General features: G+C 35.3%; 1 protein-coding gene across 20 annotated transcripts in view; it reads right to left on the bottom strand.

The window, feature by feature from the left end:
• The window catches only part of STAU1 (staufen double-stranded RNA binding protein 1), a 59473-nt gene that overhangs the window by 20554 nt on the left and 18016 nt on the right, over positions 1 to 20903 (bottom strand). For 4 of the 20 annotated variants that reach the window (XM_072633603.1, XM_072633600.1, XM_072633602.1 and 1 more), the window contains exons 3-7: positions 16462 to 16744; positions 14646 to 14770; positions 11695 to 11899; positions 9105 to 9243; positions 7637 to 7802 (exon numbers count right to left, since the gene is read on the bottom strand). In XM_072633603.1, coding sequence (XP_072489704.1) covers positions 7637 to 7802; positions 9105 to 9243; positions 11695 to 11899; positions 14646 to 14770; positions 16462 to 16660 — 834 coding nt within the window. In that variant the 5' untranslated portion in view covers positions 16661 to 16744. Of the gene's footprint in view, positions 1 to 7636; positions 7803 to 9104; positions 9244 to 11694; positions 11900 to 12856; positions 12918 to 14645; positions 14771 to 16461; positions 16745 to 20903 lie in introns of all 20 variants that reach the window. The other 16 variants (XM_072633609.1, XM_072633610.1, XM_072633608.1 and 13 more) reach the window with 6 other exon arrangements.

Genomic DNA, 20903 nt, shown 5'->3' with positions numbered 1-20903 from the left:
GATCTGCACTTAATCTCTGTTATTTTGTTTCCTCATCTATAAATTCAGGGGGCTGAATTAAATGATTTCTTAGATGCTTTCAAGCTCTAAATATATGATTGCATGTTCCATGATCCCATCCAAGACTGATTCAAGGCTAAAGTTTTCTGTTTTATGCTTTTATTTCTGATTATATCATCTTCCTACATCAAAAATCTACCTTAGGCAAGGATAATGATTCAGCAGTAGGTTTTTTGACTAACAAAGAAAAAGCTAAGCCTATGACCACTGGAAATTATTCTATTTCTACTGGCAATATATGAAAACAATGAGAAGTGAACACTCTTGGCCTTCACCAATAGTCAACTACACTCTACCTACCTAAATTCTCAGAATTTTGCTCCACTTTCTGTTCTAAACCATTTTTCAGTGCTCCCAAGAGCTGTTAAACAGATGCCTCATTGTTCCAAATAGGTGAATGGATGTATCACATTGGTGCTAAAAGTGATCCCTTAATATAGATTAAGTTTGTAAAGTGCACAGAGAAGAAATGTGTTAACTTCAATAATTACTAAGAGGTGGTAAGTTAGTGGATCTAGAGCTGGTCCCAGAGTCAAGATAACCTGGATTTAAGTCCTGCCTCTGACACAAACTGGCTCTTGTGGCCCTGGGCATGTCACTTAATTTCTCAGTGTCCTGAGCAACTCTCCAGGACTTGTTAAATGCACAGAAGTGGCTGATCTGTATTGGTTAAAAGGACTAGGAGCTACTTTCACCTATATCAATGAAAATACAAGTCTGGACCACCCCCCCACCAAAAAAATTTAATAATTTGTTATTCTTTGTTTCTCTGAATGAATGAATCAGTGACTTAATAAAACGGAATATCAGTGACAGAACATAAATTTGAGACTTAATAAATTACAAAATACATGAAACCATACAAATTAAAAACCACATGTAAGATTCCTGCAAGTCACTTTCAGGTTTCATCTTACACTTAGAAAACTGGCATGGATCGCAATAGCTATAAACAGTTAATATTGGAGGGGCTTTGGGAAACCAGAATGTTAATATAGTGTGGAGCAATGATCCATGTCCATTATGGAAAGAAATTTGGAACTATGACAAAATAAAAAAAGTAACTTGAAAATGTCAATACACTTTGACTCAGAGATCCCACCACTAGCCATATATCATGAAGAAATCTAAAACATAAAAGTCTCATATAGACCAAAATATTCATTAAGGTATTTTTTGTGGTAATTTTTGTGTTTTTTTGTGGTAGTAAAGAACTAGCAAAAGAGTGGGTACCGCTAAGTGAGGAATGGCTAAACAGGACCTGGTATATGAATGACTCAACAGGATGTGCGATATTACTGCGCCATGAGAAATGACAAATGTGAAGAATTCAGAAGCACAGGAAGATTTATATGAACTAATGCAAAGGGAAATAATCATAACCAGGAAAACCACATATACAACTACAGCAACATAAATGTAGTAAACAGTCAGGTAAAAACAGAATATGTTATAACAGCCAAGTCTAACCCAGGAAGGGTTGAGAACATGTACCTTAACTCCACCACTTGGAGAAGTGAGGGGACAATAGTGAAGAAATGTTGTATTTGCAACAATTAACATGTTATTTGGTTTTGCTGAACTATTAAGAAAATTTCTTCTTGATAATTTTTTTATTTTTATGTTTCTTCATTTTCAAATACATTCCTTCCTCCCAGCCTAGTTCAGCAAAACTAACATATCAACTAAGATTGTCAGCATACAGTAAACAATTTGGCAGAAACTAGGTATGGACCAAGACCTCACACTACATACCAAGATAGGGTGAAAAGGGAACATTATTTAGACATAAAGGGTGATTATCATAAGCAAATCAGGGGAGCATGGAATATTTTACCTGTTAGATTTGTGAATAAGGGAAGAATTTGTGACCAGATGAGAGATGCATTACAAGACAAAAAAATGGACAATTTTGATTACATCAAATTAATAAGTTTTTGTACAAACAAACCAACGCAGTCAAGATTAGAAGGGAAGCAGGACACTGCAGAAAAATCTTAACAGAAAATTTTTCTGATAAAGGCTTCATTTCTCAAATGTTGGGGGTGTAAGCTCAGTTTTCACGTGGACAGTCTCGGGCAGGTAAAAGTGAGGACTTCTAAACCTCAGAGTTCTCACGAGGCCCCCCCAGGGAACAGCTGGGGATTGAGGCATGAAACACGGGCTATCTCGTGCATTTCCACCTCTTCTCAGTGGGAAACTTGCTGGGGAGAGCATCCCACTCTTGAGATTGGTCCTGTGGTCTGAGCACACTTGTTGTTAATTAGCTAGGGGGCTGAGAGCATGCACGGTATTCACGTGTAAACTATGCAGAGGGAGAGCTTAAGTAGGGACAGGAAAGCCTGAAGGCCCTCTTCCGGATGCGGGGTCCCCTTTGGGGGTCTCGCCCCTCTCTTCTTGCTGTGGGGCCCTTAAAGGGAAGAGGGTCCCTCCCCTCTTCCGCTCCCATCCTCTTGCTGTATGATCTTTGCCCCTTGGGAGGAGGAGGATTCCTCTCTCCTGGGGAAGAATTCACCCTGCATATGGATACGTAAATAAGACCCTGAATAAAGCCTAACCCTTGTTTGACTCTGGAAAGTCTCTTCTCTCAATACGTTTATTGGGTTGGCCTCCGAAGACCTGCGAAAGGTAAGTAGACTCGGGTAGCCCATTGGCCTATAGGCCGAACACTCAAATATATAGAGAACTGAGCTAAATTTATAAAAATGAGTCATTCCCCAATTGATATGTGAACAGGCCATTCTCAGATGAAAAAAATCTAAGGTAACTAAAATCATATTAAAAAAACTCTACATCACTATTGATTAGAGAAATGAAAATTAAAACAACTCTGAAATACCACCTCACACCTAAAAGATTGGTTAATATGACAGAAAAATAAAATGACAAATATTGGAGGGGACAAGGAAAAATCGGGACACTATTGCCCTGCTGGTGGAGTTGTGAAGTGATTCAACCATTCTGGAGAATATGGAACCATGCCCAAAAGGCTATAGAAATGTACGTAACTACATACATACATACATACATACATACATACACACCCAGCAATACCACTATTAGATCTGTATCCCAAAGAGATTTAAAAAAAAAGGAAAAGAACCTACATGCACAAAAATATTTATAGAAGCTTTTTTTGTGAGGGCAATGAATTGGAATTTGAGGGGATGTCCAACAACTGAGGAATAGTTAAGCAAGTTGTGGCATATAAATGTAATGAAATATTATTGTACTTTAAGAAATGATGAGCAGGCAGACTTTAGAAAAACCTGGAAAGACTTAGATGAACTGATGCTGAGTGAAGGGAGCAGAACCAGGAGAACACTGTACACAGCAACAGTCATGTTGTGAGATGACTGACTTTGATAGATTTAGCTCTTCTCAGTAATGCAAGAATCTAGGACAACTCCAAAAAGACTCATGATGGAAAATGCCATCCACATCCAGAGAAAAAACTCTGGAGTCTGAATACTGATGGAAGTAAACTATTTGCTCTCCTTTTCTTTTGTTGTTTTATTTTGTTTCCCTTTTTCATGGTTCCTCCCATTAGTTCTAATTCTTCTTTACATCATAACTAATATGAAAATATGTTTAATATGAATGTGTAAGTAGAGCTGATATCAGACTACATGCTGTCTTGAGGAGGAGGAGAAAATTTAAAACTCAAAATCTTATGGAAGTGAATGTTGAAAACTAAAAACAAATAAACTGATTATTTTAAAAAATGATGAGCAGGATGCTTTCAGAAAAATGTGGGAAGCCAGTACACAGTAACAGCAATAATGTAAGATGATCAACTGTGAATGATAGTTATTTTCAACAATACAATGATACAAAACAATACTGAAGGACTTATGATGAAAAATGTTATCCACCTCCAGAAAAAGAATTGATGGAGTTTGAATACAGATTGAAGCATCCTTTTTTTACTGTCTTTATTATTCTTGTCTCTTTGGTCTGCATTTTCATTTGCAACGTGGGTAATATGTAAATGTTTTATATGACTCCACATATGTGTAAAATATATCAAATTGCTTGAGGGGAGGCAGGCAAGGAAACAATTTGGAACACAAGATTTTGATAAATAAATGTTAAAAATTTTTGTTTATATGTAAGAGAAAAAAAATAAAAATTAAGTGTTTAAAAAAGAAGACTCCCAATATATACAATAGTTTCTTCCTGTAGTCCCTGAAAAGGGAGATACATTTTTTCATCTCTTCTTTGAGGTCAAACTTGGTCATTATAATTGCAGTTTTTTACACTGTCATAATCATTGCATATGTTGTTTTCTTGATTTTGCTTACTTCACACAGCATCAATTCTAGAAGTCTTCTCTTTGTTTATATTCTTCATATTCATTGTTTCGTTGGGGCACAGTAATATTCCACTGTAACTTATACCACAATCTGGTTAGCTATTCAGTGGCCATCTACTTGGTTTCCATTTTTTTTTTTACTAACACAATAAGTGGTACCACAAACATGATGATGAAAAGCATTTATCTGGCACTTACTACGTACCAGGCACTGTGCTAAGCACTTTACAAGTATTGTATTACTTGATCCTAATTATAAGTCTGGAAGGTAGATGGAATTATTATCACCATGCTACAGATGAGGAAATTAGTAGCAGTTAAGCGACTTACCCAAGGTCACACAGTTAGTAAAGTGTCTAAGGCTAGATTTAAATACAGGTTTTCCTGACTCCCAGCTAAGTGTTTTATCCACTTAAACACCGAGCTGCCATGTTGTATTTACATTTTGGTTCATATAAGGCTTCTGTTCTATCTTTAACCTTCTTGAGTTATGAGTTCTTTGAGTCAAAGGGTATAGACATTTATTTTTTACATCATTACATTTCCTCATTTCCTCCTCCCCTACTTCACCATGAGAGCTATTCCTTATAACAAAAAAATTAAAAAAGAAAGAAAAAAAAACAGCTCAGCAAAACTAACATTGAAAAAGTCTGATATATGTAGTATTCCACACCCATAGTCCCCTGCTTCTACAAAGAAGAGAGGAAGTACCATTTTATATCTCTTCTATGGGGTCAAGCTTATGATAGTTTGTTCTTATCCTCTGAAAAATAGCTCTTGTTCTTCATATATGTACATTTATCTTGAATAGCATACCCTTTTCAGAAATCACAATACAAAGGTTTCCCCCCCAATCAACAGCTTTGTACTAGTTTTATTCATGTAAAAGTTTTAAGTTTCATGTTATATAAATTACATATTTTATCTTTTGTAGTGGATCCTAACTCTTGTTTAGTCAAGAAGTCTTTTTGGCCATAGCTATGAAAGGTATCTTACTTTTTTCTCTTCTAATTTTTTAAATGGCATTACCTTTTATGTTCGGGTCATATATCTATTTTGAACATACTATGGTATATGATAAAAGATGCTGATCTAAACCTAATTTCCACAAAACTGTTTTCCAGTTGTTATAAGGGAAGGCAGAGGATATATATGGAAAAGATCATGAGATAAAAATAAAAACAAAAACACTGATAAAGTTTTTAAAAACAATTAAATGCAGTAAAAGTCCTTTATAATGCTGATGTTGGTAATAGTATATCCCCTTACCACTTATAAACTAACTGTATTATGTCAAGTTTTTATCATATACAATAGCCTTACTTTGAAAATCTATGTAGCAATAATATATACAAGTGGAACTTATCACTCTGTGAAGGGATCTTTGCTTTAACTTTATTTAACTGCTTAATATGAACCTAGGAAGACCCTTGGTTACACTCTGGAACAATTATTTTCATTAACAATTCATTAAAATGCTCCCTTCATGAAATGTTATACCTACTAATTTTACAAGCATAAGTCATTATGCCATTATGATTCAATGACATAAATCAATTTAAAATATACCCATATTTTATTTCATAAGCTATAAATTTCATATTTTATAGGCTATAAATCAGCCAGTGAAAATTTAACTAAGAGAAGTATTTGCACATTAATCTTAAAGATGTTCTAGCTGAATAGGCTTACTTTCATCAAGGTTATATCATCAGATTTAAGAGATACAAATGTACATCCTAAAATCTTTTTACTCTTTTCACAACAACATTATGACACATACCAGAAGGAACCCTAATCTGCCTGCCCCAGAATACTGATTATACTTTACATTGCTGGGTTACATGACTTAAATCACTCCTTAACATTGTTCGAAAGAGGCTAAAAAATGCCTGTTTTTTTTTGAAACGTAATCTTTCCACCTTTGGTCTGAACTACATTTAGAGAATAATAATAATAACGATGATGATGATGATGATGAAAACCTTTCTATAACACTTTACAAGTCTGCAGAGTGCTTTACATACATTATTTCACTTGAGCCTGAGATAGGTAGTAGAGATGTGACCCTCATTTCACTGAGCTATATGCTAGATAAATGAAAGCCCCTCACAGAAATCAGATTTACAATTTCGTTTGGTAAGTGTTTTTATAACCTTGTCAGGAATTATTTTTGTATAACCCAAATCCTTCATTCTCCTGCTTTAGCATCTTATTTTGTACTCAGAAAAAAGGAAAGCAAATAATTTCCATAAGGACATGTCACTGGAAAACAGTACAAATCAAACAACTGAAAAACCAACCCTGTCATATCAATCTTGTCTTTCCGCTCATCTGAGGTCATGGATACCAACACACGCACGCACGCACGCACGCACACACGTGCAGATATTAAACCACACCCTACAGCTCAAGAGTGATCACAAAGACACCATCAGTTTCTGGTCTAGAGTCTACTTCCTTGAAAGAAAAAACTGAAATGCAGACCAGGGCCATAATCAAGTCTTGTTTAAGTTTTGACTGAAGATGAACATTTCCCTCAGTTTATCAACTATGTTGTGACTGAGCCAGGTCATAAAATCTGGGTATGGTCTTCTTAAGTGTGATGTAGGTCTACTGCCCACTTTAGTACCATGAACTATATGAAAGAAATGTCTTTCTTCTTTAAGCACAATGCCAGAACTGATCAGGTATTTTAAATCAAAAGTAAACTTCGGTCTCATTTACACCTAACTCTGTTATCCTGCTGATTGAGGTATATTGCCACCTAAGCTGCATGTGCCAAAAGATAGCAGCAGCAGCCCCACTCAACACAAGAGCATAGAGATACTCATATCATAAGTGTCATATTCTGATGTAGTAAAAACACACACACACACACCCCAGCAAAAAAATTTCCCTACATAAAGAAAATATTTCTTTAGACTAAATGTCAGCCTTAGAAACATCTAAAGAATTTTTCTGTGGTGTCTTCTGACATCACTTGAAATAAATGTAAAAGCACAAATTTATAAAAGGATCTAATTAGTAAAAACAACCTTTCCCTCCAAAGAACATATCAGCCATTCACAACTCTACTGTGACACATAGCAAAGATTATGCCTTAAGGTTAGGGGTCTTCCGTGAAAATACTAGAAATGGCATGAAGGGGCCAGAATTCCAAAGTTTCCCATCAATACCAGGACACCATCAGCATTTTTCAGGGGCAAATGCATAAGAGGGAGGCAGATTAGGAAACAAAATCGTCAATGAGATCCTGACCTCTGGTTTCTCAGGCAGGGGCTCATTCTGCAGGATTTTCAGCGCCTTTGCAGCTGCGTCATGTTTTGCTGCCTGTCTTGTTCGTCCTTTCCCATTAAATTGTTGTCCTCCAATGGAAAGTTCGACTTGATAAAGTAAAGGTGGGACAGGAAATGGGTAAAAGTACCTAAAGAAAAAAATAATCAGGAAATGGGTATGGGAAGAGGGGAAAGGAGAGTTACATTTCTGCGATTTCTATCTGACCCATATCTAAGAAAATGAAATTCAAAATACTCCATTCTTCATAGCTTCTCTAAGGTCACCAATCTGTTAAATTACTAGTAAGCATTTTACATGGATATACTAAAAGACCCTTAGAAGTCTAAGGTGAGACAGAACTACTAGGCAGTGTGAAAACTGAGGAACTCAAGTTTAAAGCTCTTTGGAATTTAGCTAATTGCTTATTCAATATAACATGCAGACTTCTGACTATCAATCCTTAATGCTTTAGGATCTGAGACAAACTGAGACAAAAACCAAAGATATATATATATATGTTCCCTTGATTTCTACCACAGGTCCTAAATTTGTTTTTATTTTTAAGATCACAGGATCATAGAGCTAGAGCTAGAAGGGATCTCAGAGGTTATGTAGGCCAGCTCCCTCCTTTTTTGTTTTTGTTTTCTAAACAGATGGAGGAAATTGAGACCCAGGGAGATATATGTCACTTGCCAAGATCATACAGATAGTAAGTATCAGAGACTGGAATTGAACTAAGTTGTCTGACTCCAGAACCACTGGAGTCTTTTCATTGTATAATGCTATGCTCTGAAGCCCATCTAGTATAATAAAAAAAATGGTGCTGATATCTTGCAAGATGCTGTGAGAATTAATGTGAAATACTTTGGAAATGCTAAATATAGGTTGTAATTTTCTTGGAACACAGTTTTTTAAAGGGGAGTCTGTCTTTGCAATTTTCTATGCATTACTAAATGACTTAGTTTTAGGAACCATCCTTTAAATTGGCCTAGACTGACAGGCAAATGAGTTACTGGCTGCTGCTTAAACTTAATGATATTGACCCAGTCAAGTAGAAACTGATCCTGCTTTTTGTTGACAATTGGAAGCTTTTAAAGTCAGTCATTTTCTGGAGCATACGGTTTAGAAATCAGAATGTGAGCAATAAATAATGGTTAAGGATTTAGTTAATGCTAAGAACTTTTGGTGTTTATTGAAACAATCTTCAAATATGATTTACAGTCACAAAAGTCAGGCACAATGGAGATGAGCTTTACTACTTAGATCACACATTCTCTTTCCAAAGTCATTTGTAAGAATGTCAAGACAACAGTTTGAAAAGAAAATGGATTTCAGTACAGGGCAAGCCTGGAAAGGGCCAAAGCAAAATCGTCTTATCTATGTTGTCTTATCTAAAGATTTATTTTTATTTTCAAGGATACAGCAAAAATGCCTTATCTTAAGAACATACCGTGGGGGATAGGCACCTCCTCTCATATTATAGTTATAGGTGGACTGCATTCTTGTGTAGGGATCAACAGGCTTGTACATTGGTTTTTTTCCAAGTTTCATGCAAAGTGCATTTAGTTCCACTGTTGGGGTTACACTGTCTGTAATACAAAACACCAAGAATTATTTTTGTCAACGTTAGAAAACTTCAGTTTATTAAGTCATCAAGAATGTCACGCCATATGCTAATTAGATTCTTGATATAAGGTACATTGTCAACCACTGTCACCCCAGGTCAGGAAACAGAATAAATTATACTGTGATTTCTCTACACATAGGGAGTTAATGTCAGAAAACTTTATTAGTATGTTAGCAATTTAATGTACGTTGCTTATCAATTTCAGAAATTAATGACAGATATATAGGGCTAGATACTAGAAGTTTAAGTTCCACTGCAAGTCAAATCACATCATCAAAGTATCAGAGTATCTTAGGATATTTCCTCATAATAACCTAAAATCTCTACTGCTAAATCATCTTCCTTCTGAAAGCAAGCAATGTAAATTTAGTCTTTCACCTCAAAGATCTGAGGAGAATCATTAGATTCCCCTAAATTATCTTTTCTCAATGCTAAACATCACACATATGTATTTTAAATAAGTCCTCACAGAGCAGTTTCAAGGCCCCCTCACCATCCTGGTCACCCTCCCCTGAATACATTCCAGTTTGTCCAGATTCCTCTTAAAATGTTGAATCTAAAAAAGAACATATTATTCCAGTTGTGGGTCTAAGTAGCACTTAGTACAGTAAGATTATTACTGCTCTTGTTCTGACACCAGATATTTATTAGTAAAGCCTAAGATTTAATTCATTTTTTAAATTTCTAAGAAATGTCTAAATTATTTTGTGAATTCTAATGTAGCTGATAGTATCTGAAACAATGGAGTCATCTGGGTCTTGGAACAATATTTGTTACATAGAGATTTTCACCTTGTGTTATTTATAATGGTATTTGACCTACAATATTACTTTTTAGAAAAAGAAGAAAAGAAGTTCTAATCACTTTTTTATACCACAGAAGTAAGTATAATTTTAGTCAAAATCAGAATTATTATCTTTGGAAATGTATGCTGTTCTTTTTCCAAAAATGTTTCCTTTTCTAAATGACAAATATTAGAGGGGATATGGGAAAACTGGGACACTAATGTACTGTTGGTGGAGTTGTGAATTGATCCAACCATTCTGGAGAACAATTTGGAACTATGCCCAAAAAACTGTAAAAATGTGAATATACCCTTTGACCCAGAAATATCATTACTAGGTCTGCATCCAGAAGAGATTGTTTTAAAAAAAAAGAAAAAGAATCTATATGTACAAAAACATTTATAGAAACCTTTTTTGTGGTGGCAAAGAACTGGAAATTGAAGGGATGCCCATCCACTGGGGAGTGGTTGAACAAGTTGGGGTATATGATTGTAACGGAATACTACTGTGCTATAAGAAATACAAGTAAGATGTTTTCTGAGAAACCTGGAAAGACTTACATGAACTGATACAAACTGAGCAAAACCAGGAGAACATTGTACACAGTAATAGCAATATTTGTACAATGATCAAATGTGAATGATTAGCTAATCCCAGTAACACAAAGATCTAAGACAATTCTGACCTATGAAGAAAAATGCCATTCACCTCCAGAGAAAGAACTGATGGAATCTGAATGCAGATCAAAGTGTAGTATTATTTTGCTTTCTTTATTTTTTTTGGTTTTTTGTCTGTATTTTCTTTTATATGACTAATATGAAAATGTTTTATATGACTACACATATATAATGTTGCCTTCTCAACAATGGAAGAAGGGAAGAAGAGTGGGACAGAATTTGGAACTCAAAATTGTATTTAAAAAAATGGTAGAAAAATCTTTTTACATATAATTTGAAAAAACAAAGCATTAAAATTCAAAAAATTGTTTCCTTTTCCAAGTTTATAAACCTCTGAGTTGTTAACAAAGAAAATAAATTTTAGACATTAAAAAATGAGTATCTAAATCACATTTAAGAATAGCTATTTTACAATAGTCACAGAAAAACACCATCAATGACAACCATTCATTTTTTTTTAAAAGACAAAAATTCAAATCCAAAATGCACCTTCATCAAATACTTTGAGAATAAGAATGAAAATCATGGGACTGCTGACTACAAGAGGTAATGCCAATTTCAAACACAAATTCAAATTTTCCTGAGCTTCCCCATTGATTATTTTGAGGTTCGTGCAAGCCTTGAATGTAGGAAAAAAAACTAGGTAATTTTAGTTATATCAAACCATTAGAACATATTGTGATATAAAGAATTAATTAGCATTAAGAGTACAAGATTCTAAGTAAAAAATAACACTGACAAGCTTCCTTGAATTTATTTTTATGTGTAAAGAGAATGAATTTATTTGATAAACTCAAGGTTTTATGTATTACTATATACTCAGGTACTGTAAAGGAGGCCTCTAGGTTAAGATGAAGGTTTCCTAAACATGAAGTTTGCCATTGACAGGGTATAATCTGTGCTTTCAAGATCATTAGTTAAGCAATATTCATATACATACTAAATGGGTACCTCTAGACACACTTTTGAAAGGAACCTGTCTTGGCCCACGCATAATACCTGGATTCCTTCCTTCGCTACGAATAGGACGGGCTGTAGGTTTAGGAAATTTTGTTCCTTCCAAAGCTTTGGCAGCAGCTGAGTGTTGGGCTTTTTTAATACTAGTTCCTTCAGCTTCCCAGTGCTGGTCTCCAAGTGTCAGCTGCACCGTAAACACCTACACATGAAAATGGTGAGTTCTCAATCCTTTATGTCTGATATAATTTTGAACATATCACCTGGACTTTACTGCCATGGCCAAAAGAACCATAAATTTTTCTGTGTATCTTTCTCCCCCAACCCATTTATTTTTTAGGAAAAAAAAAGTCAGTGACTAAAAGAGCACAACATGCCATGGAAAAAAGAATATGCTCTTGAAAGTTGGATGAAAGTAAAGGATGGGGGAAAAAAGAAAAAATATTCTCCCATGGGTTTAAATCCTAGACTCTGATCATTTAGAAGACATCTTCCTTATGAACAAGTTCTTCTAACCACCCGTCATGGCACAGAGTTTCTTAACTTTATTTAGATATAGTTATCTCAAACAATTAAGAAAATGTTTGTTTTGATGCTATAATGTCTGTTGACCTTGGCCTGAAAATATAATCCCATCAGGACCAGGGCTTGAGCCAATCTGGGAACAAATTGTAAATTTTGCGTAATACTTTCCTTAAAGACTCAGCATAAAAAAACAAAACAAAATGGTAGCATCTACAGGTATTACGGATTTTCATAAAAATCAGATGCACCGTAAGCAAAGTTCTTTCTTAAGATCATGACAACTTCAATCATAAGTAGATGCTGAAACAGCTCATCCTATCCTCTGCATGCCACCGTGAAGGCAAGCTTCCTTTCTCCTTTTTAAAGCACAAAACTGACCCCATCATGCACACCCACTCTTTCAAATAATGTGATGCTATTAATTTCCTCATTAAATTCTATATCATATTCAAAAACTCTTCATATATACTTCAGAATTTAGCAACAACAATGAAAAATATTTTCTGAATTTTTTTCATCCTACAACTAAAAAAAAAAACCAAAAAACCCTAAAACTAACTTCAAGGGGCATTGCCAGTTCTATTGTGTTGAAAACATAAAAACTGGTAGGCCTAAGGGGGTGGGGGCAACTTGCCTTCATTGTTGATTTTTCTTGCAGGTCTTAACTTCAGGATTCCCTCAGTGCAGAGCTTCCACTACCAGGGGAAAAAAATTAAAGAATCCTTCACCCCCCTTGAAATATCAGGTGTCTCCTATATATTTGCTGCAGTTCCTGAGGTTAATAATCATTTAAGTGCCAACAGCATATACTCATAATCCAGGCTGACCTGGCAAGGCAAATAGCAGCAATCTGCAACAGCTATGAAATTCCAGGGCCATTTTGGTGATCCTTGTATGGAAAGGCATTGAAGGGGTAAGGACTAAAAAGAAAAGTTAATTTCATTAACAGTCTCATCTCTCTCCAGGACTTCCCCATCCAGCGCTGCTTCCATTCTGTTGGATTCTGTTGTGTTATTAGAGATAGTTTCATCCTTGTGGTATTTCATAGCTAGTGCTGGTAGTGAATTGAAGTTTAAATCTTACTCTTGATAGAGTTAAAAGTACCTAAAACTCATTGGCCCTATTAAGGGCAAAGGCAAAACACCAAACTGTTAGAGCAGACCTAAAAAACTGGGTGTCCAAAGAATCATGTGTCTTACATCTCTTAACCAAGACTGTCCCAAAAGGCCTTTGTCCATTAACAATGGACCCCTATCTTTTTGACAACATACATAGTATCTCCCCTCCCGACCACCCTGCCCAAAATAAGCAAAGTAGTTAATAAAGGGAATCCCAAAGTTAAAGTCTGCAAAGAAAAATCCTGTAGGAGAGACATTAGTTATATAAGCTAGTTGCCTTTCAAATATGAAAATTAAAAAAATAAAATTATGCCCAAATGTAGTGTTGAAACTGATTTTGCAGAAAGTGTAAATTTCCATTTTGCTTAAATGTGAAATTCCTCAGACCTGTTGTTGACAAATACCAAGAAAAACGTCGAATTTCAATAATATGATGCTTTATTTGAGGTTCTAACTGTCAAGGAAGTGAGGCACAGAGAGGTTAAATAACTTGCCCTAAATTATTTCAACTTTGTTGAAAAAAACTAACAGCAGAAAACCAGTGTCTCAATTCTTTATCCTCTTGTTCATTCTCTCCGAATATTAAATTGCTAAGATCACAGAAACGGGGAAAAACCTAGATGTGCAAAAGTTTCAAGCCCACACAATTTATCCAAACTTTGAGCCAAGTTTAAAAGATTAAAATACTGATAGGTAGCTATAACAAATTATTAAAATTCAAAAAGATGGCCAACTTTCCATTATTTGTGGAATAGGGATGACATGGATACCTAAAATCCACAGATAATCCAAAATCCTAATTTTGCCAACTAGTTTCACCATTTTTCTTCAAACCTTTTACCAGAGGCATCACCTGTTAAACAAAACTGTTTTCTTCATCACCTCCTCTCCCTTCCCTGCCTATGGTACAAGTGCTAATAAGAAATGACATGACCAAAAGGCAGGCACAGTAGTAGCAAGAGGAGGAGGGACCAAGGGCCTGGATAATCCACTCTGGAAACACTGATTGCCCTCAGACAAAAAGTCATTATGGGTACTCAGAACCTAACCACAAAAAAGTTTATTAATTGAAACTTTCAAAAAGCCAAATAGTTCTAATGCCTAAATCAAGTATACATTTCCTTTGGCCCAACTCTGCAAGGATGTAAAATAAAGAAACTTGTCAAAAACCCATCTAAGAAACTGCTTTAATACTTCAGTGTCAGACACCCTCTTAACAGCTCTTGCACCACAGCACCACTTACAACAGTAAGAGAAAACATTCCTGGTGGTTATAAATGCACAAGCAGTATGGACAATATTTACCTTAGAGTGAGCTGGACCTTGCTCACTCAAAAGCTTATACTCAGGCTGAATCTTGTTGAAACGGGCTAACTCATTCACAAGACACATTGGGGTTTTCTCTTTGGGGTTTGCCATATTAGAAGCAACTGAAAAATAATGTAAGAGCATTGAAGTCAACTGCTGGTATGTAAGAATGATGCTTTCCCAGGGATATGAAAATCAAGGGAAAGCAAACTGAAGTTCTGAGTATTTACAGATGAAGCCATGTAAAACCATAGGCCCTACAGTAGGAGATATGTGGCTATTGAAGAGACCTCTGTTGTTTTTTCTGAATCAGTTAAAGATAGTTGATCTAGAAGATGTATCTTCAAAGGAGAGAGAATAGGAGTTTTAATAGAATACCCAAAGCACGCAGCAAGCAAGACATAGGATCAGCCATTGTAACCAAACAATGGAAGAGCAAGGAAGTCTTTTTAGCAAAGACTCACCGCTTAGTGCATCACCTACTCTGCTGTATCATAACAAGCAACATGCCAGTGCCACTTCTAAATTGGCACTGTGCTCGCCATTTTCCAGAAAGTTCTCCTTTTAGGGGCACCTCCTGGTTTTTTTTCTCCTAAAGGTTGCTACTCACAGACTTAGTAACTAATGCTGATAATTATATTAAATGACACAGCCAGGGCTTGAGGAGTTTATGAAGCTAACGAGATTCAGGCAGAAGAATATGTCAGAAGAGAAAGCAAAAGATGCCAAAGGCATGAAATCCTTTGTCTTTTCCTTTTAAGACCCTCTTACATGGCAAAATTTGGTGGGAACTGAATCATTTGGGGAGTGTGACAAAGTCAAGAATAGTAATATCTCGTGAGCTAGCTCAAGGAAGACTAGAGCTAACAACACGGAAGAAGCCATGCAGATGAGAGAGGGAGAAGGAAATAAAGGGAACACTCAGAGAATAGATTGATAAAGTACAGGAACAGAGAGAGGAAGGAGGAAATGTGAGGAGAGATGCAGGATCTAAGAGATGTATTTCAAGGGGCTTCTGTCATGGTAAACTGGCTCTGGTTTGGAACCACCTAGAGATACCTAGTTTGTTAGATTGTTGCCCAAATAGCCAACTGCAGGGTTGGGGGGAGGGGAGGGCGCCTTAAGTTTTAATGTTTTAGGTGTTACCTTATCATTACATGGGTATCTTCAGAAGATTTTTTTGCTTTCCTAGAACACAGAGTGGAGGGCTCTGGGAATTCTTTTTCAATTTTGTTCTTGACCATTTTCCTCACATTCTGCTGGCTCTGCACTCTCATCTCTGAAACGCACATCTTAGTACCTACCCTGTGCACTTAAACTTGCTTGTCCATAATCAAAATGCACAAATGCCATGGGGTCTCTCTTATTTTTTCCATAAAGTACCACAAACCCTTAGTTTGGGATCATTTCTCCCAAAAACAAAGAAAGGGTTCTGCTCATACACAAGAGCTATCAATTCCAGGAAAAACTTTGCTGTTGTTGTTTTTAAAAGCAGACAAGATTTTCTATCCAATAACGAATCTCTAAAATGGTACTGTCAAATCTTTCTGGTAACAAACCTTTTATAATGGATTATTTCTGGTGACATTGGCTTCTGTTTTTTTTTTTTTTTACAACTTTGAAATCTTTCCTTTTAAAAGGGGTCTAACAACCTAATATCTGGCCAGTATTTTTACTTCAAGGATAAAGGACAGGAGGTAGCTTTTTGAAGTAACTTTTGCTACTGCTCTCTATATCTTCAAACTACTTATCAGGTCATAAAACAGGCTAAGAAAACAGTTGAAATAGAAGACACTTGGATTTATATGCTTACCTGCAGCTGCACTGGTGGATGTAATAGATGCAGAGGGTAAAGCAGAGTTTTGAATAGGTCTACCTGCATTTTCAGAGGGCAGAGAACTAGTAGTAGAAGGAATACTCATCAAAGGCTGTGAGATAGTAGACTGGTTCTTGTTCAGTATTTGGCTCCCTGAGAGAGCAGCTGATGGGTTCTGAACTTGAACTTGAGACATGTTCACTTTCAACAAAAGTGAACAACTGCAGGTAAACAGCTTTCAGTGCAGGTTAATTCAGTGCTATGAAGTCTAAAGTTCTACCTAAAAGTTGTAAGGAAAAGAAAATAAAAAGATAAATTATAGAGGAGATATGTAATTGCCGATATCCAGATAAAAATTGGTGTTACCTACCCAACAAGGAAAATAGTCCAATTTTAGCCTGTGATTGGGCCACTTCATTAAAAATGTATTTAAATATTTTAATTGGCAGATGTTTTGTTTCTACTTGACATACAGTATTTGCAGCCTTCTCACAGTTGAAAAATAAAAGATTTTCAATGCCCACATGTTCTGTAATGACAGATTTCATTTTTGCTCATTTTACTATTTGATTCAGTGGAGCACAGTAATTTGCACCAGTGCATATCTGAAAACTATCCACATACTTCCTAAACCCTCACAGTGCAAATTTTAATTACTGAAATTACTATTCTTAAGATATATAAGAAGCTGAGAGCAAATTGAGTTTTCAAGGATATTAACAGGTGTATCAACACTTTCCATTCTAAGAATCTTGAGCTCAGATATGAACCTTTCACTATAAGCTGATGGAGGACACAGAGCAAGTCTCAACTTGAGCTGTTTCTTTTCTTTGATGATGACAGAACAAGTATCAACAATTTGAACTCATAAGCATGTTCTCTTAAGATTAATTTGGTTTATTTACTGCAAGCAAAGTGTTATGTACATTTTAATGTACAACATCATGAGAAATAGATTGGAACAGATTATTCAATAGGAATGTTATCAAAAGCAGAAGTGGTGCTGGAGAAGAGAAGAACAGGAATAGATATAACAGATCTTTTGGAGTTTGGTTGTTATTGGGTGGTTTAGAATTGAAGAGATCTTCATCTGATGAGGTAAGAGTACTTTGAAAATGTTACATTATTTCTGATCAAATTAGAATTATTCATTAAAAAAAAAACACAAGGACAATGCTGCTCATTTTTTGTGGCCTTCCAAATAATGAAAATGTTCTAAGTACTCAAAAGGCCTTATAATAACTAGCACAACTCTCTCGTTCACACACACACACACACACACACACACACACACACACACACATACACACACACCACACACATCCTCAACCCTAAAGAAATGGCAAACAGTTCAACTCATAAATTGCTAAGGAGCAAATCTGGACATCTGGGCTATGGAAACTAAACAGGAAATTGCTATTAGCAAATTAATTGAATAGTTTTACAATGAGGAATAAAATTACATGCTACTTTTATAAAAATGTCAAGATTTTTTATTCTGTTCCCCTGATTAAAGACAGGAAGCAAGGAGCAAGACAAATACTATGCAATTCCCAAATACTTGTGTATTTCAACTCATTATATCTTACAGTCAAATGCATCGAAGACTGAAAAATTCAAGCTATCTCTATTGAAATAATTTATAGAAAAAGTATAAATATGACCTTAGTAAACACTCTAATAAGAAGGATCTTGTTTACTTATATACATACAAGAAATCATAACACACCAAGGACCCCTTAGGTCACAGATATGGGCAACAAAATCTTCTAAAGACTGTTATTAAGATCTTAATAGTTTCAAACACTGGCCTTGAGATCTATAAAGATGTTTTTCTTTTTACCCACCAAAACAAAACTTTTATTTTCACAAGAAAACCTGTCATGGGTTATTTTTGTTTGGAAACAAATATCAACTTCATAGACAGAAGGAGTCCCTGGCACCACATGCAGAACACATGCTTCAAATAAAATGAAGGCAAAGTTATCTGCTCTAGAATCTACTTGCATGTAATGAACAACTGAACTACACTCTCAGTAGCCTAGAGATTGAATCTGTGAATTAGGATGGACTGAAAATAACCATTTTAGTTACTGCTGATCAAAGTCAACCTACTGCTAACAAGCACCCCCAAACATACACCTTCCATAACTTCCTAGGGGTTGGAGAAGGACACGAAACATTTTAATAGCCGATTAGAATTTTTAATCCTGAACTACTCTGAAGCTAAATTGGTCTTTCCAAAGTGGAACTTCTTAATAGAAAGTAACCTTGGAAAATCTGAAATCCTCAACAGGACTAAAATGAAAGATACAAAATCTGCTCACTGGGTTTAACTTTAGCAAATTTGTTAGCAATTTAATATATGTAGGTCTTTTAAAGTCTGAAAATGAAATCCAAAGGCTTTTCCTGATTCTCAATAGGCCTCATTCCTATTCTTACTAGTTTCAAACATAAAAGTACTACTCCTCATAAAGAAATTCATAGTAATTTAACTGATAAATTCCAGAAAAGGGTATTTCTTTTTCCCTAAAAGGCTACCGAATAGTCTAAAACACAATCAGATCCATGAAAATTTTCATGGATTTGAGTAGAAACCCTCCTCTGACACACATACTACATAACAATATTTTCAAATGAAAAACAAATAAAGGTATCTATTATTGCTTTTTGATTCCATGCAAATTTGCTAATAAGTAGACTTTCGATTTTTATAATTTTATATTTATTATTTAAGCATAAATTTAGACAGACACTTCTCATGCAAATTTTAGATTTTACACCCCCCTCCTTGCCCCAATCAGTTTTTAAGATCCATGCTACCTCACAGCATAAGCTTTTCAACCAGAAAAATGACTTGGCAAACATGCAAACATAGCCATAGGTTTTCTGACAGCTTAACAGGTCCTAGAGAGACTAGCAACTGCAAAATTCTAGAGTTTTTATGCAAACATATAAATGTAAAAACCTTTAACATGCTCTGAATAGAACACTTAGGGTTTAAAAAAAAGCCCTATCAAGCCTACAATACTATGATATCCTTTTGATTTCTTCCTATTTGGACAGCTTTAGTCATTCAATGGCTAAGGAAAAGAAGGCTAATGTTATTTCAAAGCTGTATATGTTATGTAGAAACTTGGTACTGATAGAAGGGGATTTTGTACTTTCCCCTCAAAATGCTTGTAAGTCAAGGTTTCCCAACTCTTAACATTAAATTCAGTTTCACAGCATTTTCTTTAAAAAAAAGAAAAAAGGCATCACAATGGTTGCCACATCAGTTTTACAAGTGTTTTCAGCTGAAATAAGGAGAAAAAAGTCAGAGTTCATGAGTTACAGAAAAACTTTATTTTAAAATAAAAAACAGAATGTGCTCCCAAATAGCAATATACTGGATGCCTAAAGAACACTACATCAACTAAGAACCAAATGTATTTTGTTGACGTATTCAATAATTATCAACACATAAGAAGTTAAGGCAGACTTTTCTCAAGAGATTATAGAAGTATCTTCAGTCATATACACACAAATTACAATGCTTCCTTCGCCTTTAAGTGTCAACACAGTTTCAATCTTTGTAATAAAGAAATATGTCTGCAGACATGGGCAAAAATATCAAATTTTAAAAATTACATTAACATAAAAGACTAAGACAAAGTCACTTGTAAAAACGGTTATGACTCATCAACAATATCACTCTAGTGTCCTTTACAAAATAACTGATATTTTTCCAGACTCTGCTCCAACAGAAAAGCACTCAGAGTTTTTATCAAGCTACCCCTCTGACTCAGCCACAACGATGTAGCAAGTTTTTCTCTTCTTGAATGCGCTACCATTTTTTGGAGACAGTGGTGTGAATAGGGAAGCCAAGTGTTAAGAGGAAAAAAAATCTGACACCGGAACACATTAGATAAAGATAAAAAGTATTAAAGACAATTTACACTGTAGAACATTAACAACGTTATCCATCTTGTGACCTACAAGAAACAAAAGTTGTTTTTGCTTTACTTTAGAAGAATCAGCCTAGTGTAAACATCACCCACAAATATAAGTACCTTACTTTTAAAGGCAAGTTACATAAGGAACAACTGAAGCCTTAAAGCATTAAATAAACATTACCTATTAGTCTGAAGAAGAGAGCAATATCCTGTGAATAGGTGGAAGTTTTTGAAAGGCACATTTTGGCCTAACATAAGCACAAACCTGGTAATAATTTGATACATATGAAAATGGAATGGACTGCCGTGAGAAGCTGTTTTTTAGCCATCACTAGCAACTTTCAAAGAGAATCTGGATAACTACCTATTATAAATGTAGGAGAGACTGACTCCTGCACTAGGTGGTTGGAATAAATGACTTCTGTTTTGTCCAATTCAAAAAGCTAATTATGGTAGTGATTGCTCAAAAGCACAGATTTTTTTCTTCCTAAGTTTTGGGAGATT

The sequence above is a fragment of the Notamacropus eugenii genome, chromosome 1 (genome assembly GCF_028372415.1).
Source record: "Notamacropus eugenii isolate mMacEug1 chromosome 1, mMacEug1.pri_v2, whole genome shotgun sequence".
Classification (NCBI taxonomy): Eukaryota; Metazoa; Chordata; class Mammalia; order Diprotodontia; family Macropodidae; genus Notamacropus; species Notamacropus eugenii.
The sequence above is the reverse complement of the archived record's forward strand: the minus strand, read 5'-3'. Positions and strand labels throughout refer to the sequence as shown.